Below are 22,567 nucleotides of genomic sequence, written 5' to 3' on the forward strand. Positions count from 1 at the left end.
TGGTCGGTAAGTAACGTTTCCACTGATTATCTGCAGGGATCCTTGCTGGGACAGATAAAACATCCGCTGCTCAGCGATCGCTCTCCTGGCCAGGTGTTTTTGTCCCAACAGGACGCCAGCGGGGCGGCGCTTTACGCGGAGCAACTAGAGTGGGTTGGAGTGACCACAGGAGGCGGTGGCGCTGGGGCTGCTACTACAGACTGGACGGAGCGCAGGATTTTCCGTCCTAACAGGACTTTGTGGATGTTGAACCTCTTGGACAATTTTAGTTTGCTCTGATTGGAACATTTTAATACTTTTATTGTACTTTTTCATCAAAAAGAAAACGGAGCATTTTATTCCGTTGGGGAATAAAAGAAAAAGCTAACTAATTGAATTGTCCTCCCTTGGTGCTGTGTTACTGTCTCCCTCCTTGTTGTCTGAGAACCCGTGGTTACCAGCTGACGTTAAGCTGGGCCCTTACATAAATTGGCGTTGTTGGCAGGATAACAAGCTCGGGAACAGTGTTCAGCACCTAAGGTGTAAATTTAACAAAAAGAAAAAATGATGATGCCGGTGTATCCTGGTGCTCCTTGGGTACCAAAGTATAAGGGTTCAGACTCTGATGTCTCCTATGGAGATTGGAAAGAACAAATACAAGGGCTATTAAATGCTCAAGAAATAGCGGAGGCTCGGAAAGTAGACATCTTAGTTGGAGCCCTGGGTGGTGAAGCTAAGCGTCAGGTTGGTGTACTAGAAGAAGGACAGAGGGACCAGGTTAGAAAAATTTTCACATATTTAGACTCTTTATATGGCGACAAATGTCAGAATTTAATTTACACAGTTAATGTAGATAACAGATAAGCATGAGTACAAATAAAGCAAGATAATGAACCTAAGAAATCTTTAATCACAGCAAAGCTCTGATCTGATCTGATCACACATTACAGCGTCTACAAGCAACTCATCTGGTGAAACACGAAACCAAAAACCAAACCTGAGCTGCTGGTTGGCAGCTTGTGAACATTGGCTTAATATGAAGCAGCATGAAACAAATCTGTCATTTCATGTAAATTTAATAAAAGGTTTTCACTGTTAAAAGTTATAGTTTGACTAAATATTAAATTATTGCATTGCTTTCTGCATAGGAATGACTCGTAAACAGCAAAAGTCAATAAAAAATGGTCCCATCATAAGTAACTGAGAAAAAACTGTATAATGACTTAAATTTTTTTTAGAAGTTTAAAAAGAATTCAAATTGATTTTTAAATAAAGAAATGATTACTTTTCAGTACAAGTGTGACTACTGATATTCACGATATCTTAGGGATGGTAGGTTTTCCTCAGTATTCATGGACTACTGGTGTGTATGCACATGATGTGTGAGTTGAGTGTGTGTGACAGAGCTGTGCTGGATCTGATAACAGATGATGAGGTTCTGGTTCTGTTTTCTAAAGCTCTCTGAGGTGCAGCCAGCTCTCCAGTCATTCTGCCCTGATTCAGCTGGTGAGGATGCTCAGACAGGATCCTCTCTTCTTTCAAATCTCATTCTCTTCATCAGTCCTCTGATGTGTGATGTCATCTCCTGTAGGTCATTCTGTCCTAAATCATATTGTTTAAGGTAAATTAGGAAAGGTTGTTACTGTTTAAAATCTTAAAAACAAACAAAATGAATTTAAAATAAACTCTAAAATACATGGGCAGCTAGTGGAGAGAAGCCTGGACCAGGGTGATGTGCTCTCTGTTCCAGGTTCCTGTTAAAAGACGGGCAGCAGCATTTTGCCCCAGCTGCAGACATGTGAGGACTGGCTGACTCCTGACTCCAGGTGGAGGGAATTACAGTGATCCAGTCGTGGTGAAATGAAGGCATGGATTACTGTTTATTTGAAAGAATACATTTTATCTTTGCTATCTTCTGTAAATAATAAAAACTAGACTTGACTCTGGATTTTATATGATTATTGAGTGTAAAATTACTGTCCATCTTAAAACCTCCACAATATTGCCAAATATATAAATTATTTTTATTATATCCTCTTAATATGTTTATAAAAATTAAAACAAAAACTATGAATACAACTGCAAGCAAGGTCTATCCTGTCAAGTTCAAATATCATTTACTAAATATAAATTTACAAGGTTTTGTTTCCCACTGATATTTGAACACATATATTATTATTTGCACTGCCTTCAAGAGTTGCTATTTTTAAAATGTTGTGCTTTCTTGTACAATGACAATAAAGGAATTGTGATTCTGATGCAGGGTCAAAACATGGAGCATATGCTTCCCAACACGGTGTAGTAAAACCCATAAACTGAACATGTTTAGGTAGTAAAAAAGAAACAGGTGAGTGTTCTTTCCACAGAGGGATAGATAGTGACGCATCTAAACTAAAGAAAATATCTTCACCTAATGGATCAATCTGGTATTACAATCTATCTAGGCTCCTTTCGGAAGCCGACAGCCTGCCTTTGATTAAAATTGGGCTTGTTCCTGTTTCGATTCCACTGGCATATTAATATATCCCTAAAGGTTGTCCGGAAAGTCTTGTTACACAGAGCGTAGCACATGGGGTTCACTGTGCTGTTAACATAACACAGCCAGTACCCCAGAGCCCACAGAGATTCTGGAATACAGTCCTGACAGAAAGTGTTGACCAACACCATGATGTTGTACGGCAGCCATGTGGTTATGAATGCAAACAGAATAGCGCTCAGAGTTCTTGCTGCTTTCTTTTCATTTGCTTTTTTTTCATTCTTGCGCTTACTGATCTCTATTTTTGCTTTTGTGGCAAAGCGTTTGGCAAGCACAGCATCTGTGGTTGCTTTAGCAACTGACTGGTCAAGAGAAGATGAGGGAGTAAGTCCATCTGAGCCTTTCTGAACTTTGATGCTTTCATAATATTGGTTGTTCTTGTTCACCTCTGAAGCAGCAGCCATGTCACCGTTGACGCTGCTGCACTCGGCCTCCTCTACTGTACTTGTTGTTGTGTTGCAGGATCTGTTGGATGGAGGAAAACGAGTCCAGAAGGCTGAGAATTGAAAACATGGCGTTCTACAGCACTTTTGGTTTTCCTCTCCTGGTGAGCTGGAATTATTGTTCCTGTTTCTCCCTGGAGAAGACAAACAAATGTCATTACTGCTGACGCTCTGGGAGCTGATCTGGCGCAGCATGATTGATGACATCCTCTGGCTGCCAACTGTATCTTTTCCACTGCTGCTGTCCAGGTTCTGAGCCTGGCTTGGGTTGGTGCTTGACCCAGATCCCTTGAGACCTTGTATATCTTTAGCTCTCTTCTCTGTCTCCTGGTAGATCTTCCAAAACAAAATGGCCATGATACTCACTGGTAAGTAGAATGCAGCAATAGCAGTGCAGAAGGTAATTATGGGCTCGGACAAGAACTGGATGTAGCACTCATTGGGTTGGACTGTGCGCTCTCCCACAATGTACTGCCAGAACAATATGGCCGGGGCCCAGAGAATGAAAGAGATGGACCAGGCTAATGCAATCATGGTCATGGCTCGCTTGGTTGTTCGTTTGGACCGATAGGTCAAAGGTCTGGTCACAGAAAAATACCTGGGGAGACACAAAAAGTAATAAAACAGACTGTAAATTGTTTGTTCTTTGCAGTATGATCTAAACAAACCACAGAGTTCCAGTGGTGCTTTTATGTCACAGGCAACTGGAGCGTTGCTGCCTCCACTGGGCATTTAGACATTTTTTTGTGTGTTTCCTTTGATTTCCTGAATTTTTATTGGTTTATGAACAACAAGAGAGTCTTGTCCAAAGCAGCAATAATGGCAGAACTGTCACATTATTCATATTTACATAGGAGCAAATATATTCAGTTTTCTTAAATGGAAAAGACAAAACCGTACAGTCACTTAGAAGAAAATTGTAAATGAAAATACTTTCAGCTACCTGTCAAAGCTGATGACGAGCAGGTTCATGACGGAGGCGTTACTGGCCACATAGTCTATTGCAAGCCACAAGTCACAAACCACTGGCCCAAGAGCCCACTGGCCCATGATGATGTAGGTAGTATAGAGATTCATTGACAAAGTGCCGATAGTCAGGTCAGCGAAGGCCAGACTGAGCAGGTAGTAGTTGTTAACCGTCTTCAGACTCTTATTTACCTTGAAGGACACTAAAACCAGGATGTTGCCAACAACAGTGATGAAAGAAAGGGATCCGGTGAGGAAGACGATGATGATGACCTGGGAATGAAGAGGAGATGTAACCAAATAAAGTAATAAGTAGTCAAGTTTAGGTGCACTCCCAAAATATAGTCTGATGGCCCTGACTCCTGTAATTAGGAAGTGCTTTGAGAGACTAGGTCTCCAGCACATCACAGACCATAGGCTCCAACACTACGATCCTCACCAGTTCATATCATGCTGAGACACACAGAGGATGCCACTCAGCAACTGGAGCAGCAGAGTTATGTCCAGATGCTTTTTGTTGACTACAGTTCAGCCTTCAACACAATAACCCCGGACAGACTCATCACTGAACCGGTCATTCTCGGTGTTCTTCCTCTCACATGCTTGTGGATAAAGGACTTCCTCACCAACCAACCCCAGACTGAGACTTGGCTCCCCTCAGGGCTGTGTGCTGTGCCCCCTCCTCTATTGCCTCCATGCCCAAGACGTCAGTCCAGTCCACAACAGCTGCATCGTCAGGTTTGCTGATGACACCACAGTGGTCGGACTCATCTCACAGGGTGATGAGGCAGCCTGAGAGAACAACCTCACTCTGAACACCAAGAAAACCAAGGAAGGAAACCATCATGGATTTCAGGAAGCTGACTCAGCTCCTCTCTACATTAACAGCAAGTGTGGAGAGGATCCATACCTTCAGGTTTCCAGGGGTCCTCATCTCTGCACTTTACTGCAAACATCACAGCAAGTCAAGAAGACTGAGAAGTGGCTACACTTCCTCAGAGTACTCAGGAAGTACAAACTAAACTCCAAGCTGCTGTTGACCTTCTGTTGAGCCTGCTGACATACTGCATATGGAACAGCAGCTGTACTGTTACAAACACGATGAGGCTACAGAGTAACGTTTTCTGACCTTCCGCTGCCTCAGCAGAGCTGAAGTCATCACCAAGGAAAGCCCCCAGCCTGGCTTCAACCTGTTTGACCTCTGGGAGGCGCTACAGAGGCATCAAATCAAAAACAAACAGACTGAAGGCCAGCTTCTTCCCAAAGCAATTAACACCCTGAAGCTCTCACACACTAATTATATAGAGTTGTGTATGTGTGTATATGCATGTCCATACACACACACACACACACACACACACACACACACACACACACACACACACACACACACACACACACACACACACACATATATATATATATATATATAGTTGTAAATATGTATTTCTTTGTTTGCATTGTTTTTGGAGTTGACTTTAGTTTCATTGTACATGTGTACAGTTGCAAACAATAAATTCTAATTAAAAACAAATCTCTTTTGTTTTATAAAAAAGGAAAATCCCAGAGTTCCAGAGGACTGTCAGCCGTCACTCCCATCATGTTTAACTGGAAACAAACTGCAGATAAATTTTTCTTTTGACTTTGTAGTTTCTCTGTAAGGGTCATTTATGGAAAAATAAGAAACTTCAGTCAAAGTTATATTGGTATTATTTTAAAGGAATGATGGAATTATTCCAAATTTGTAGATATCAAGTTAAAATAATCTATTTTCATTTCATTTTATTGATCCATTTACTAATGAGGAATAACACTGTTATTATGGAAAATATGTTGAATAAAAGTGTCAAAAAACAGAGATGAAAGTAAAGTTTTTAACCTGCCACACGGTGTGACCTCCCAGTGGATCAAATTCCTCTTCAGGCAGCTGGAAGGTCATGTTAAGTGCTGACTCAGAATTGTTTCCTCCTTTTCTTGAAAAAATACTAATGTTATGCAAATTCCAGTACCTGGACCATTGGCGGAAAGAGCCACCTGAAAATGTACAGTTATAAAACATTTTAAACATCTAGTATATATCATAATTCAATCTGCAGAGTAAATGTGCACAAACTAAAAGTAATGTGCATTTCTACTTGTGGCTCTTTGTTAGATTGAGGTGTAAATTGGTCTCTCATACCAGAAGGGTTATCAGGGAAGAAGTGGGTCGGATCAGACCCAGAAGTCAGATTCATTGTGGTTAATGACCATCTGGACAAACAAAAGCACAACAAAAGACAAAATGTAGTTTAAATGTTGACAGTTAAGGTTTGGACTGGATCTTAAATGTAACCTGTCAGTTTCATCATTGAAGGCAGCTGGTTCATCAGCTGGTTCATCAGCTGGTTCATCAGCTGGTTCATCAGCTGGTAAAAAGAGAACATGCATGGAAACATACTGGTCGTCTTCTATGATGTGGGTGTTGGCATTTCAAAGTTGTTGGGCTCTGAGTCCCATAAAGCACAGAAACAGCAGAGGAAACCAAAATGTCAGAGTTCTTGTTTTACTTTTGTCCAACATGGCAAGATTTCAGGTATTTCTAATTGAAACTGATCCATGATTTTGATCTATTTTCAAGGTTAAACAGGCTAGAAACATATTTAATATATACAGTAAGGTTATATGATTGAAGGAGCCTCAGATAGTAGATTTATGCATGAAAAGCTCAAACTTTTGGCAACAACTAGAGCATGTAGGATACTGGAATAAAATATTTATATTTTTAGCAAGCAGTGACAGAACTATGCTGAATATTTGCAGGGAGCCTTAATCAGGTGGCAGTGACTGCTGAAATAGAAAACAACTTGACTTCCTTTCTTGCTTCTTGGAAACATTTGAAGGAATCTTGAAGCATGGCATCAGCATCAGGACGAAAGGAAGGATGGAAAACATTACCTTAGAGAGCCTTTTTTTAATTGATTTTAAATATGCTTATACTTATTATTCATCTAATTTGTCTCCAAGTGAACCTTTAAAGGTGAAACTGATTCAGATTAGGCCAGTGTTTAACCCAAAAGATTTTGGATCCAAGCAGGTAAAACATGCAGAATCTGATGACAAAGACAGCAAGAGAGCTACACGACATAAACAATATATTTCAGTTAGTTTTCTATCCTCGTGATCCAATGTTTTGCTGATTCTGGCATAGATTAGCATAGCCTGTAAAGAATACATGACATTACTAATACAGGCTGTACTAATTAAAGCCAAAATCATCACATATTCCCAGAGCCTTTCTTCAGTCAGTAACGTTAGGTGTACGTACAGTGCTAAAAAAGAAGGAACAAAATGGCTTTTTAATTATTACACTGGTCCACAAAAAGCACAACCTTTAACTGCAGTACAGTCATCTCTAATACAGGCTGTATTAGATAGAGATGACTAATAATAAATGAGTGGATTTTGTGTCATTTCCATGCATGGAGCTTTTTGAAATGTTAGTGTCAGTGACCAGCATGAACAAACCTGTAGTGATCCAAAAAATGACATTTTTTCATTGAAACGGTGCATTTGATAAGAAACCTGGCAAATGTGTTAATTTACCAAAACCTCATTCATATACTGTGAACATGAAAATCAACACTTTGAGATAAATCATATTTCATGTTTTCACTTTAAATGAAAATCATCTCAATCCATGTAAACTGTATGAAACGTTTACCTTTATAAAGAGGTTAAAAGAAAACACTTTAGTGCAAAGTTGAAAGTCTTTAAAAGTTCAATCTTACTTGCCAGTCAGCTGTAGCTCCAAGTGTTCAGTGGAACATCCTGCAGAGAAGCTTTGCTCCACCAGAGCAGCATTCAGCTTTCAGACAGTCTAGTGGCCGTACAGTGCAGGAACTCTGAGCTCCGCCTCTGACAAAAACTGTAACGTCCTGCAGAGGAGCGTCTCTGAGCCGCGCTGACACAAGATCACTGTAGCTAACAAAAGTGTAATAGAAAGGGTTAACGCCATGGATAGGTGAAGCACATAGCAAAAAGTATGTATACAGCTTGATTTTATATATTTATACATAATAAAGTATATATGTATATATTTTATTATGTTACAAGCACAGACTTTAATGTAGTTTAGTAGGATTTAACATGACAAAAACACAATGTAGGGCATAACTGTGAAGTGGAAGGCAAATAATGTATAGAACTTTCACTAATAATAATTTGAAAAGTGTGGCATGCATTAATATTAAGCCCCCTTTACTCTGATACTCCAGAATAAATTCCAGTGCAAGTCAGAAGTAACTTTGGACATCTTTGAACTGCGCTCTGTCTGATCCCTCACCTAGGAACCTTCAGAGGTGCATGGCACTGAAAATGAAAATGCTATATATCATATATAAACCTCTGCAGCTCTGTGCCACAAGCTGTGGAACTGAAAGTTTGGTGCATCAAACAATTAATTGAATGTCATATTTTAGTTGATGTCTCCGTTTTGGCAGTGACCCCAAAAGTGTACATCATTATGTCTGTATGTCTTTGGTCATAACTGAAATGTCCATGAATAAAAACTTTTTTTTTTTTGCCAGCAACTTCTCTGACATAGACGGGAAACTTTCCTTCCTCATCAAGCAAGATGGGAACAAAGGTCAGATTTCAGTTGATTGACTGGAATTTTGTACTGCTTTGAGAAATTCCTGTTTTGTTTGTTTGCTCACTCATGTAAAGACCTACCAAGACTTTTTATTGTTTGTTTTTTTTTCTTCATATCTTACCCTCCCACTGGGGATTATTTCAATCTTATCCTCAATGTCATTATGGAATCATGCCAGCTCTACTCTTTTGGCTGATCATGTCTGAGTGCGAATAAAATATCTGACCACCGAGAAGGGTCAGAGCCTTTGTGTTTAGCACCACATAGTTATAGTCTTTGTGTTTGTTTAGTTAGCTCAGCAGGCTGGTGGCATCGTTTCTCTGCTGTCAGATAACATTGGTTTTTGTTCTCCAAACATCTTATATCTTATACACAGATTATTATCTGTGTATAAGATAATAATCTTATACACAAGATTATTATCTTGTGTATAAGTTTTCTGGATGTCTCATATATTGTTTGTGATATCTCTGGTGTACATTATATAATTGAAAAGTACATGCTTACTAGAGAAGGACACTATACTATATGAATTTACATCTGAAGATGCTGATGTTTGCTCAGTTTTAGTAAAAAAGATTCATACATATAGATTAACAACTGACATTTCAGTTATTTCAGTTGGTCATGTGACAGTGATGATGATGATGATGAAGGATTCTTCAGTGTTTCATTGAAGCAGAGAAGAAGTGTCAGCTGTGTGGTTATTTTCTCACTAATGCCTCAGTGATTCTTTGGCTGTCATTTTACTCACCTTTACATTCACTGAGGCTCAACCGGATCCTTTTCCTCAAGCAAACAGTTTCACTGACATTACCAAGGGCTCTTTTTTTGAATTCATGATTAAAGTTTTGTTATAAAGCCCAGTTGGAATATGTGTAGTAAGTAAAGAATAAATAGGCAGAATATAAAGTTGCTACTGAAAAGACGAGGACGTCGTTTAGAAATCAGCAGCAAGTTCTCAAAGCTTTATAGTCACCATCAAAGTTGTTTTATCATGTAAAGCACTTAGAATTGCCTTGTTACTGCAATACTATATGGATGTGACTGGTGGCAGGGAGTCTTTAAGAATCTAAGCTTTACGAAATGTCCAGAAGTGTGGAAGTAAAAACAAGTTGGCTTCTGTAGTTACTTTGCTTGTGTGTAAAAGTATTTAAGTAGTTCAAGTGAAAGATGTCAATAGTGCGTGTGGGAGCATTTCATTGCAAAGTTTTCCCATTTAATGTGAGGACCATTGTTTTCACACTCAGCTTAGTTTCATTTTGTAAATGTCCCAATCTGCAGAAGAATGAAAAGCACAATACATCAGCAAATGCATGAATTATAAATATGCAACATCTCACAAATGTATAAATAAAGATTTATTTTCCAGACCATGCAATTTCATTTACCCGGTCCCTCTTTTACATTTCCCTTGGTCAAAAGTAGCAATAATTTATTCAAAAGGTCGACATAATGCTCTACTGAAAGGCAAACTAAACATGCCTCCTCATGGTAAATATTGAAATGTTTACGTTCACATGATCCAAATTCTACAAACTGTATTCATGGCATCATTCAGTCTGAGGCATGAGTAGAAAAAAAGGCATGATGTCAGCATGGCATGACAACATGGGAACACACACACACACACACATTACACATGTTGGCTGCCAATGTGACCGCCTCTTTCACCCTTTCTGCTGGTCAGTTAGCAAGGCTAACTATGCATGCAGTGTCACTAACCTAACCAGTAAACATGGCTCTTCGTGGAACAACACCATCTCCAGTCCTCTAGTGGCTGTACGATGAAGCAACTTCAACATATCAACCAAGACTAAAAATGATTCCATTATCATTTTGAGATCAGAAAGAGCTGATAGAAAGACAGAAGCTAGCAAACACTACTTCAAAGCTGAAGTTGTTTCACCGGATCCATCCTTGATTGTTGGAAACCCGGCCCTTCAGGATTCCCATCTTCACTTTAATACCTAAACGTAAACATGGTGGTGTTCAGACAGCGCACTGTTCCTGTAGACCGTAGTGCATTTGGTTTGATGAGGGAAAGAAAACCACCATGACCTGTTCAGTGCAAAGTCACCAGCTTGATTGTTTCAGTCAAGACAGGAAAAGGACCAATTACTTCTTTCTATGTGCTTCATCTTTAAGGCAAAGGAACATTCAAACAAATTAACATAGAATAAATGAATAAATACGTGCATTTATTTAACTGAAATAAACTGTAGCAACAATGTGTTGTCCTATCTTTGTTTGCCATTAACAATATACAGACCCTCCAGTACATTCAATGAAGAGGTATTGCTTGAACCAAATCATCATTAAAGATTTCTCTTATAAATTGCATATAGTAAGGAAAAGATACACGATGAAATAAGATGTTTCTCTTTAAGGGATGCAATGTGTCAAAATACTTAACATCTAGATGTACAGTAAACCTAAAACTAAACTTTAAATAATCCTAATGAAAAGTTTTATGCAATTTATAGTTGGCCTTAAATTGTTTCAGGTTCATTAAACTGCCATAGTTTCCATGCAATGACTTTATTTCCAAACATTTCTTGAAAAGAATAACATATTTTGTTGTATTTTATAAGAGCATTACTAAGCATAACAACAGAAGAATGATTGCTGGATGGGTTCTGTTTCTTTGGAGCAACCTCTGAAACAACACAGCTCCGATCTAAAACTCATTCATATTCTGATGCTGTTATTCTGTTTTGAATGAAGGTCCAGACCTTAAAACAGACGGACATGTGGAAGGTGTCCCTGTTAGTAGCTAAAGACTCGGCTTTGTTTGGAGCGATGCGTCACTGTGACCAGTGTAGCTTCCTGTTACACGGCCGTTCAGGAGACGCTGTCCCTCCTCCGTCCCTCCTCTGTCCCTCCTCTGTCCCTCCTTCACTAGAACAAACCATCAATACTGTCAATAACATCAATTCTTTAGAACTGAAGTTTAAAAGCCTCTCAATAAAATCAAATCTTAAAGCTGCTCCAGCAGCAGGTGAGACCTGTTTATTATAGGCTGGATGAATATTGTGTGTGTATATATATATATWTTTTTTTGAATGAAGAGAAGTGAGCCTTTAAACACAGGCTGGTTATGAACAAACATCTGCAAACTTCATCATCCAGAAAGCTCTGTTTTCATCAGCAGCACCCAGTTTCTCCTCAGACTGCACGGTGCTTGAATGAAGCATTCACTCGCTCAGATGTGCAACACAGTTGTCACATCAACATGGCGGCTGTTGCTTGTTCTGCTGGAAATGAATGAGTGAGTGAATTGTGTTGTGTTTTTACCTCCTGGATCTACAGCTAACATGAACATGTGGAACAGTTTTTTGCCCTGAATGGCTTTCAGGCTTTTTCACGTCCTTTTAATTTTCTCTGCTCTATTTTTTGCATGTTACCATGTCCTGTACGTAGAATAAAGTGAAACAAACAAAACAAAAAGATCACTTGAGATAAAAATCTCGACATGCCATCAGTCACATATGGTACATATTAGAATCTTATATTGTTTATGTACAAGAAGCATTCAAACAAACAAAGTGGGCTGAAGGTTGGGTCAGAGTTAGCAGGCTGACTGTCTAAATAAGGATGGCTTGAGGAAGGGAAGGACATCTGGATCCGCTTGGACTGACACGTGGAACAGAGAGGACAGAGTGTTTGGCTGCTTCTCGGAGAGCAAACAGAGAATCACGATGAAGGACAGGCTGAGCTCAGTTCAGTTGATCCTCATACTGTTTCCGGAAACAGTCACCAGCAGGAAAAAACTCCCAGCAGCGCTCCTGGTACATCTTCCATACATAAGACTCCTTCAAGAGAAACACAAAGCATGAGAAGGATTGCATCTAATTTTAGGATTTTAAAACTAACAAGATGTAAGAAAGAAAAGAATGTTATCAGAAAATATCCACCATGAAACATATCAGTGACTATATGGAATGAACTGGACCGTAAATACTGAGAGCAAAATGTCCCTCAGAATGAAAGAGAAGCTGAGTGGAGAGCAGCTGCTTCACCTGGCCTGTGTGCTCAGTTTCATCTTTGTTTATCAGATACATCAAAAAGAATCTGAAACACACAAACATTTATTACATTTATTAGATGATGGAACGAACTGTGTACAGAAATATTGGAGTTTATCAGAAAAACCATCACTTCAAACTTAAGGGGAGATGTTACAAAAAACCAAGTTCTATTATGTTACAACATTATTCCTTCACCAAAAACACACCTAACCTAATACTAGTCCTCAAATCAAAGCTCACTGTCCAAAACCTGTTTAGCTAATGAGGTTTTTTTTTTTAAATTTTGATTCCAAATGCAGCTTATTGATTGGAGGACCAGCCATATAAAAACTTTATCGAGTTTAACTGACCACTGTCTCTGAACATGATGAGATTTACAGGTTTTAAACTCCACAGGAAGAAAGAACATGTAGGAGTCACTCTTTGACCTTATTAAAGGTCACCATCACATTAGAATGAGAACATGTGTTGATTTTTACATTTCTTTACTAAATGTAAAACCTTTTGACACTCGTATATAAATAGTCCTAGTAACAGCTGCTGCAGTGCTTTGCCCATTGAAACTTTGGCGAAGTGGAAGGCATCAGTTCAGCTGAAGGCTCCAAAGTAGCAGCTGCCTTCAAGCTGCAATAACAGGAACAACCAATAAAAGCACAGAGGAGCCTCTGATACTCACAAGTAGTTGGCTAAGTTGTGCTCTTGTAGTGTGTGAGATTCAAACCCATGTGGTACTGTGTCAAAATACTCATTTCCTATTCCACAGATAAAACATTTGGTCTGCAAGAAAACAAAGACAAAGGTAACAAGTTCTCTCCAACAATTACTGACATCTGCTAGCTGTTAAGCTAAAATTTGCATCTGAATATCAAATAAATAATGAAATTGGTAGAATGGTGGAAAATGTGCTGGTGGAGCAGAGACAAATGTGTTTCTGGTGACTGTGTGTCTTCACCTCCATGTCTTCTTTGACTTGTTCCTGCTGGTCTCTCAGTTCACCAAAAGCATCAATGATCAAGCCTGGAATTGGACGAGAAAAATCACATTCATCAGGCCAGTCAGCTCTGCAGCATTACAACTCAACAGCTAAATCCAGTTGACCACAAGCAGCTGTCAGGCACTCAAAAAACTGAACCCAGCGAACTGTTGAACTAAATAACAGTGAATTCAACAAACCAATTTGTTCCTTTGCAAAGTCCTGTATCATATCAGGTTAAGAAGACATCGCACATGCTCAGAAGCTTACTCAGTGAACTAACTTAAATGGTACAGCCATCTTTATGAAGGTATTTTTGGTGCAACATGATGATGATTCCATCATGTGTGGAGATTTCTGATCTCCACACATGATGTGTATCAAACCTTACAGAAAGTCCTCACCAATCCACCACATAGCAGGATAACAGGACTATAACTGTCTGGAAGGTCGGATTTTGGCCAAACTTTTAAAATTTGTCGATGAACTCGTACTGAACTGGACAGAAGGCTATTTGGAAGATTCGCCAAATGTGCCACCTAGTGGACAGGCATGGGATTGGTGAGAAAGCATTGACAGAGGCGCTTCCTCGCAGCCATGTGGCGCCGAGCTGGGAGGGCCATATGAGGTTACTTGTAAGTTTAATTAGGAGTCATGTTCCACAAAAAAAATCTGCAAATTGGACAGGGAAAGTTTTTGTGCTTTCTTATCTTGGTCATCCCTGTCAGTATGTGTTGAGTTTTCTTTCACCAAATTACAAGTTATTATGTTCTTGTTCAGTTTTTCTCTTACTTTTGACCTGAGATGAGACAGTGCAGTGATACCATCATTCTGAGGCATTTTGTCCGTAGAAGCATATATTTGCTGCGTCTCTCACCCTGTATGATGGCCAGCAGGATTACAATGACAAAGAAGAAGAATGTAATGTCAAAGATGATCCGGTAGATCTCGTACTCATCGCCCGCAGGATCCTCAATTTGGTCGCCAATCCCTCCTCCTGCTCGAACGCCCACATACATGTGAAACATGTAACACTGGGCGAGAAATGGAGAGGAAGTAGGTGAAAAAAAAGTGTTTTTTAAGTTGTTTTAGCTGTTTTGATATTTAATCCGTAATATTAACTCTCTTCTGACCTTCAAAACACAATTCAAAACTCCTCTGTTGAAGTCAGCCTTCTCACTTTAATTTGTTTGTGATTTTGTGGTTTTGTGTTTTATTGCTATTTTTTACTGTTTAGTTTGTGTTTTTAATGTTGTAAAGTGGGTATTTACCCAAGGACACTTTACAACATTAATGATCAAATGATCAAGAAGCACCACATGGTGGTTTTCATTATTTAAAGGTACAGTGCACATTAATTAGCAGTATTTCAGTTCATCACTGTAGACAGGTGTGTAGACATACAGTAAACAAAGGAAATAGAAGTGTTTGATGTTGATAAAAGGTCAACCTTAATAAACTATTAGCTGACAAAAAAGGGACAGAAACAATTATTTCAGTCAGTTCTGATATATATTTCAAAGGAAAAACATGTAATAACATGGGAATTTAAGTGACAACATCTTTGCAAAGTAAGCTAGGAAACACACCAAAGATTAAACTAACAGAACACAAAAAAATCTAATAAAATAACTAAATATGAAGTATATTGGTGCATCAGTAGATGCCAAGAATGTACAGATGACTTATAAAAGGGTCTCGATTAAAGAGTTATACGTCATAACACAGGAAAGAAACTAAAAATATCTTTGAACCAAAATGAAGAGATGAAACGGAAAATAGGGAAGAAGAAGAAAACAGATCCATTTTCCTCCAGGTACAAGGGAAAAAGAAACAGGGCAGGAAGAAAATGATCACTTCACTCCACTATAAGGGGCGACTGTGGCTCTGTGGGTAGAGCGGTCGTCTTGCGATCAGAAGGTTGTAGGTTCGATTCCAGCTTCCTCCTGCCACATGTCGATGTGCCCCTCGGTAGGCACCCAACTCCAAATTGCCTACTGATCGGTGTATAAATGTGTGAGCGTTTGTGAGTGCGAATGGGTGAATGTGACTAGTGTAAAGCGCTTTGAGTGGTCAAAATGTTTGGAAAAGCTATTTAAATCCAGTCCATTTATATAAACTCTGAAACATGAGGCAAATGACTACAGACTTCCTCTTGTTCATCCCTGTAAGCTCCACAGCTCCTGTCATCTTACCGCGGTTCAATGCAGGCAGAGCTGCCACTATTGGCTCCTTAATAGGAACCAGTTGCTCCATCAAGTGCTACGGGTGGGTGACTAAAACGGATTAGTGTGTGTGTCCCAAAACGTCTGGGTGACACAAGGTACTTCCTAACTGCAGAAACACGAACAGGCAGATTCCTTTTTATAGTTATCTCTTAAACATGGCAGAGAACAGACAGTTACAGCCTGTATGTCCATAGATACTCATTAAAATACATAATTGTAGGGTTTTTATAATCAGAGGACACAATAGTGTAGCAGATTATCAGCTGCAGAACCAAGCATGCCTGGTTCCAGGCCTGACCGCTCTGACCCCTGCTTCTCCCACCATAAATGGAGGCCAATGATCCTGTTAAGACAGGCGGTAAGATACTGACTGGTTTCAGTTCATTTATGAATCAGGCAGAAAGCCAGACATCAGTAAAACTTTGCTCCACCAGCTTGTTTTTCTACAGGATTACATTCACATATTTCACTTTCAGCATAATTTCAGACATGATTTAAGGCCATTCAATCAAAACTATGTTTTATCGAAATATGTTCAGATCTACTTCATATTTCATTATGCAATTGTAGTTTGGAGAAGAAGTGTTTTTAGATGCACTGTGACATGTCAAACATTTGTTGTATTTACATTTGTTAAGCTATTGTATTTTTGCACCATTATGCTGCAAATCCATTACATGTTCACTAAGGTTATAGTTGCCTACACACTTTTTCATTCAGCAGTTTTCCAACTTTTAGACTAAGTCATGGACACAACCATCTTTTGACATTATGTTCTTAAAAAAAAACTTCCATTACTTTAGATTTTCTCACTGATCCACTCCAGCATGAAATACAGGAATTCATTTAAATGTCAAAGCAAATGTAAACGTCACTGCAGTTGTTTCTTTGTATTCAAACTCATAACAAATACGAGGAGGTACCCAAAACTTTCCAGAATGACGCTGCTGCACGCGCAGTTTTCGTAGTACACCATTCTGCTGCTAGGTATTTGTTCCACCACGCCTTCTCAGTCAGTGTGCCAAGCGGCGTTGATGTGGAAGGTTTCGTCTACCTGCAGGGAATTTTCTTGGAAGAGCCGTTTTGTTTTGTCCAGCCGTCGTTTTTCTTCATGGAGAAGTTCTATGAGCAGCGCGGCTGAAGCTTTGCTTCCTGCTCGGGAGAAAAGCATCGGAAACAGTTCAAATGTTGGAGACCGCTCACAAGGACGACGCTATGTGTCAAGCTCAAGTTTACTCGTGGTTCACCCGCTTTAAAAATGATGAAATGTTAATTGATGATCAGCCGCTTTTTTCTGGAGCAGGAAGCAAAACTTCAGCCGCGCGTGCAGCAGCGTCATTCTGGAAACTTTTGGGTCCCCCTCGTACAATCAATCAATACATACAATCAATGAAAGTGGATATATTTATCATACTCACTGTCAACATGTCATCACACTTCATGTCTGGAAGTTCTCCATCTTCACTTTTGTTGTAAAACTTTCTAAAGAAGTTGAAGGCAACCACTGTGTAGAGGTAAACCACCACTGCTAACAGACCGACAGTGAGCACAAGCTGGAAGACAAGAAGGATGAAAACACTACTTTGATGGCCATCAGGGTCAGAACATTTATAATTCCATGATATGGAGATTTTCATTATTGATCAACTCTAACTGAGCTGGAACGTCTGTGCTGACTTCCTGCATCCGTTTGCAAACACATTCATCAGCACCCTGGAATAATGTAGAACAAACATTCCTCCAAAAGAAAGAGGCAATGTTCAGGTGGTATTTAAAAAAAAATCTGTTTTTATTTTTGCTCATGCTGCTCCCACAAGATGCCACCCTGAGCAGTTGCCCATGTCCTCCATATCAGAAACCAACAGGAAACACAGCAAACCTCCTGAGCAGAGTCTGCAGTCAGGGTTCCTGTTTCTACAAACACTTTAACCTCCTTTCTAGATGGAAAAATCATTTTTTTATTCTCACAATGTTTATGTTTTGTTGTTATTTTTTTGAAGAAGTTACACTACAGGAACCTATAGTCTATAACTTGACTGAACAAGTTAAGTTCTTGAAAACAGGTGAAGTTTGGTGAGTAATTGATATTCATTCATTGTGAATCATTTGACTCAAGCAAAATGTAACATTTCCTTTACAAATAAACCCCAAACTATTAAAACTAAGCTTAAAACAAAACCCTAAACTGAGTTAACTATACTAAAGTTTACACAAATAACATGTACATCATGTTGAGACATTTTATTGAAGTATTTCACAAAACATAATTAACTGCATGAAGATTAAAACTCAATCCAAGACTTTTCTAACTTTTAATTTTTAACTTTGAACTTGAAGAAATTAAATACAACTTTATTTATTGCTTTATAATTACATTAGAAGAATTTTCCTTCCACCATGCTTTGCTTAGAACAAATCATGTTTCATCATATCAGTGACACTTTAATACTTGTCTGTATACAAATGAATCTATTCATTTTTTTTGTGGTCAATCCTTCACACTTTTTAAAGAGGCTAATATGACAAAGTCGAAGGTCATTATCCATAGCTGTGTGGATAATGACTGCAGGCACTCCTCAAATGACTTCTATGGGCCTCTCATCAGACAGATGTATAGACCAATGACACCAACACACACACACACACACACACACACACACACACACACACACACACACACACACACACACACACACACACACACACACACACACACACAGTCTGCTTACCTGTTTGCCATTATGTGTGACTGAAGAGAGGATGGTCCGCAGGGTCTTGAAGCCCATAGCAATGTCCAGCAGATGGGCAGCAAAGAAGAAGTTGTTATAGTGACCCAGGATGGACATGGTCATGTACCAGGCCAGATACAGGAAGGACTACAACAACGGGACAGCACCATGGTTACGGACTGATGCAGGAACCACACTTATGTCATGATATGGTATTTATAAACAATATGAAAGGAGTTTTGGATAAAAAGTTTTGGAATTAAAGTTCGACTTGTTATTGCACTTTCCTATGGGTTTCCAACATCAGAACTAACCTCAGTTAAAATGTTTTATATATATGTGAATATAGATTAATTTCTTCTTCAAGCATGTCCTGTGTTACAAAACGTTTTGCTTAGTAATGCTAATTATTAGCATAAAGATTACTTTATGCCAATAATTGAAATGGAAATGAAAAAGGCACATTTCTGTCAAAAATAAAGTGCTTAAATTAAGTATAATTATTAAGAAACCTTGACAGTTGTGTGGATAATGACTGAATATATCTGATTGGACTGAACTCACTATATATACTGAACAAAAATATGTTATGTCAAATATTGTTGCCGTGTTGAGTTAACAACTGTAAATGAGTATTTGCTGATATTTTATTGTACAAAAGTAATGTTTCTCTTGATATATGTACATTTTTTTCATCCAACTTGCTGTCAGTGAGCATAACTCAGTGAGTTGTTTTTTTACTCAGTACATGGGTGGGGCATGTCCAGTGGGTGATCAGACAAAATGAGCAACAACTGGACAATCCTTGGACTGGAGACAGTAAAAGGCCGCCCCAAAATGTCACATTTGGTCACAAGCCTCAGATGTCACAAGTTATGCCGGAGCGTGCCATTGGCATGTTGGATGCAGGGACGTCCACCAGAGCAGTAGCTGCACGGCTCAATGTCCATTAAAAAGGCAGCTTAAGAGTTGGTTCCAACAGACTGGCACTATTGCAAATCGACCTGATCCTTGCCGGCCACGTGTGACCACTCCAGCACAAGATCACCACATGCGGCTGGCTCGCCCATCTGCGGGATTGGCTAAGACTAGCGACACACACAGCTGATGAGACTATTGGTCTGCACAACAGACGCATCATAGCCCAGACTGTCTGTAACGGCCCCAGAACCAACTGGGTCAAAATCAAATTCCTCAACCTGACCCCTATGTTCAAAGGACTGTCAATCCATTAAAAATGGATGTTATCAATGCCAATATGAAGATCAGTAATTGCTGAATTTATAGTTTGAGTTTCTCTATAGATTGCGTAACCCAAATGTTCATAAAACTCATATTTGACATGAGGCATTTATATTTTTGTTCAGTATATTCCTGGATATTAAAATAAATCTAATATTGTGAAAAGCATTTGAAAACCCACAGTGGGTTTTAAATGTTTAGATGCCGTCTCTTTTGGCTGCTGGAATACTTACATTATCAGTAAAAACAACCCCAAGCTTCCAGATCTGGTACTTCACATCGATGGAGTTGAGCCTGTTAGGACGCAAGACAAGGTTGGCTGTTCTTTATATCCATAATAAATAATAAGGCATTTTATGTAATAAAATGTGAAATCTATGGGTAATACTGTGCTTGAATCTCTCACTAGTGGCTTCAGTATGTATGATTCTAAGGAAGACAGTAAGGGAATGTGTTTCTTCTGTTGTTTTTCTGTAATATATTCAATAGTTCAATAAAGACATTGATGGGAAAACATTGAAATCAATGGACTGATGCCAATAACCTTTTTAATAAGAGCTCTATCCTTAACGTGTCTGTAAAGCTACTGAGTTTTCAAACATGACTTCTAGTTTACTCAAAACTCCAGATCATGACAACGCAAGTTATTAAATTAAAATTACCTCAACATGCCAGCATTTTATGCGAGTAGAAATGTTCAAAAAATCAATTATTTTACAATCAGTCCAAATGGCAGAAAGTACATCTTCCTGTTTAAAGAATGTTGAATTGTAGAGTAATTGGTTTGCTGTAAGCAGGAAAAGCTTGAAACCTTCAGATCATATTAATTATTCATTAATATTTCGTTTTCATTTTCCTGCTCTTAAAAGGACACATACACACACTGTTGGAGTGAGACACTTACACAGCGGCCAGTGAACTGTCTTTCCTGGGTTTTCTTTTCTTGTGCGCATCACTGAAATCCAGAGCAGCTTTGTCCAACCCCAGCAGCTCACTGATGCGGTCATGGCCATAAAACTCCCCATACTTATCCATCACCTGCACAAGATAAAAGACTGTATGAAAAAATGTCCAAAATTCATTCAGTTAAACTTCACATCTTTGTGAACTCCTTTGCCTACCTTCCTCTTGACAAACTTATCCCAGTAGTTGTTGGGGAAGGATCTGAAAGGACAACATTTTTATGGAAGTGAAGAGAAGTGTAAGTGGTAAAAAAGAAAAAGAAAAAGATGAATGCATATTAGCAAATATTTTCTGGCTCCTTTTGTTCCTGTTCTGATCCACTCACTGAGTGTTGATCACAAGTCTGTCCCACTGTCCTTTAATGTCGTCCTCAGATGGTTGCTCAGTGATGTAAAGACCATCAAATTCAAGCTTCCTGGCCACTTCCTTTTCACGTTTGAAGATTACCAGTGGAACCTACAGGAGCCGTAACCAGCAATACAGGACAAATGACTCAAATATCACTAAATGACTCGATGCATTCTGCTGGGTTTCCTTAGACAGAAACATTATAAACTACTTTGAATAATTAACTGAGCATAGTGTACTGTTTGATAACTAGGATCAGTTGGAATGTGTGTGATTGAGTTGGAATCATGTTTTTGTAAATTGCCTGGAGATGACATTGCTTGTGAACTGGTGCTATAGAAATAAACTGAATTGAAATATACTGTCCCAAACGAGGCTTTTTTTGCTTTGTTTCGTAATTTGAAAAATCTTACCTTCAGACAGTAGTATCCGATGATGCAGAAGAAAGAAAAGACGGTGTGGAGAACAGCCAGGATCCGCAACATGGGCTCCATGTATCCGCTGCTTTCCTCCAGAACAAAACGCACTGAGACCGGCTTCAGAGGCTCGCCCGTCTCATCCGACACCCGTTCGTTCAATTCCAGCCTTTCTCCAAGCAGTGGATCCCACTGGACACTGCTGTCTGCATGGCTGCTGCTGTGAACAGCTTCCTTCTCTTCCACCAGGGATGAAGAAGTAGAAACCTGGCAGGAACAAGTTAACTAGTTTTTTCACAACAAAGCAACAACAACAACAAAAAGACATTGAAAAAAGAAAGAGAATACTGTTTCCTTTTCAGGAGGGCTCTACAAGAAAACCATCTGTTCTTTAATTGCTCTTTGCAATTAAAGAACAAATACTTTACAAACTATTAACTGTTTCAAACAACAGTCTGCTTTAGTCTACATGTGGATAACAAAGTACTAAACCTAGTTTGTGTAGTAATGCTGCGCTTTAAAGCATTCTGTAACCCTGACACTCTTTAGCTATGACCTGATTTTCTGACCCCTGACCCCTGACCCCTGACCCAGGCTTCTATCCATGTCAGATGTTTGCAGATCATTTATTATCATCCTCAACTATTCAAAGCCTTTTTAACCGAAACAATTGCCATAAATGTATTATGGCAACTGGAAAAGAGCGCTAAAAGCATGTGTGTGTGTGTGTGTGTGTGTGTGTGTGTGTGTGTGTTCCTACCATACCCAGTTTCCTATTACCTTATAGAAGAGAAGTATAAAATTAATTGCAAATGCAACAAGCAGGGCCAGCATCCTCATGTTGTAGAAGTTTCTGGCAAAGTAGTTCTGTAGGGACGACAGGAAGACAAGAGCAGATTGATGATTCTGGAACACATTTCTAACATGCTTCACATCATCTCATCTACTGACTGAATGAGAACATTCAGTCCATACATGAAAATACTTCTGCTTTCGTCTGAAACACTGAAGGTGGATCTGACCACCTGATATGAGCAGAAAGACCAGAAAGTGAAGGGCAGGACGGGGAAGAACAGAACGGGA

At 39.1% G+C, this 22,567-nt stretch overlaps 2 protein-coding genes across 5 annotated transcripts in view; both read right to left on the reverse strand.

Annotated features, from left to right (window-relative positions):
* Positions 1-869: 869 nt before the first annotated feature.
* Positions 870-7,763, reverse strand: chrm3b (cholinergic receptor, muscarinic 3b). 3 transcript variants are annotated; one of them, XM_008438071.2, is made up of 5 exons: positions 7,692-7,763; positions 6,104-6,174; positions 5,804-5,958; positions 3,902-4,197; positions 870-3,556 (listed from the first exon to the last, which is right to left on the reverse strand). In XM_008438071.2, the coding sequence occupies exons 2-5, from the start codon at positions 6,156-6,158 to the stop codon at positions 2,416-2,418; spliced, it is 1,647 nt and encodes a 548-aa protein (XP_008436293.1). In that variant the 5' UTR covers positions 6,159-6,174; positions 7,692-7,763; the 3' UTR covers positions 870-2,415. The 3 variants fall into 3 exon arrangements, with proteins under 3 accessions (XP_008436293.1, XP_017166380.1, XP_008436294.1); XM_017310891.1 differs by lacking the exon at positions 7,692-7,763 and having other exon boundaries at positions 3,902-3,999; positions 4,117-4,197; positions 6,104-7,090; XM_008438072.2 differs by lacking the exon at positions 7,692-7,763 and having other exon boundaries at positions 5,804-5,851; positions 5,934-5,958; positions 6,104-6,134.
* A 2,133-nt stretch (positions 7,764-9,896) lies between these two features.
* Positions 9,897-22,567, reverse strand: part of ryr2a (ryanodine receptor 2a (cardiac)) — a 157,389-nt gene continuing 144,718 nt past the window's right edge. The window contains exons 98-110 of one of the 2 annotated variants that reach the window (XM_017310781.1): positions 22,265-22,351; positions 21,482-21,751; positions 21,046-21,176; positions 20,879-20,921; positions 20,662-20,795; positions 19,991-20,051; positions 18,516-18,662; positions 17,205-17,339; positions 14,436-14,592; positions 13,538-13,602; positions 13,262-13,362; positions 12,577-12,628; positions 9,897-12,369 (exon numbers count right to left, since the gene is read on the reverse strand). In XM_017310781.1, coding sequence (XP_017166270.1) covers positions 12,274-12,369; positions 12,577-12,628; positions 13,262-13,362; positions 13,538-13,602; positions 14,436-14,592; positions 17,205-17,339; positions 18,516-18,662; positions 19,991-20,051; positions 20,662-20,795; positions 20,879-20,921; positions 21,046-21,176; positions 21,482-21,751; positions 22,265-22,351 — 1,479 coding nt within the window. In that variant the 3' untranslated portion in view covers positions 9,897-12,273. The remainder of the gene's footprint in view (positions 12,370-12,576; positions 12,629-13,261; positions 13,363-13,537; positions 13,603-14,435; positions 14,593-17,204; positions 17,340-18,515; positions 18,663-19,990; positions 20,052-20,661; positions 20,796-20,878; positions 20,922-21,045; positions 21,177-21,481; positions 21,752-22,264; positions 22,352-22,567) is intronic. The other variant, XM_017310782.1, reaches the window with a different exon arrangement.

The sequence above is a fragment of the Poecilia reticulata genome, linkage group LG19 (genome assembly GCF_000633615.1).
Source record: "Poecilia reticulata strain Guanapo linkage group LG19, Guppy_female_1.0+MT, whole genome shotgun sequence".
Taxonomy (NCBI): domain Eukaryota; kingdom Metazoa; phylum Chordata; class Actinopteri; order Cyprinodontiformes; family Poeciliidae; genus Poecilia; species Poecilia reticulata.

Excerpts from the sequence above, each read along its gene's own strand:
- chrm3b (XM_008438071.2), bottom strand. The coding sequence starts at position 6,158 with ATGAATCTGACTTCTGGGTCTGATCCGACCCACTTCTTCCCTGATAAC. Across the intron at positions 4,198-5,803 it reads GAGGTCACACCGTGTGGCAG|GTCATCATCATCGTCTTCCT; the intron begins GTTAAAAACTTT and ends CTTCATTCCCAG. Across the intron at positions 3,557-3,901 it reads CTCGTCATCAGCTTTGACAG|GTATTTTTCTGTGACCAGAC; the intron begins GTAGCTGAAAGT and ends GTGTCTCCCCAG.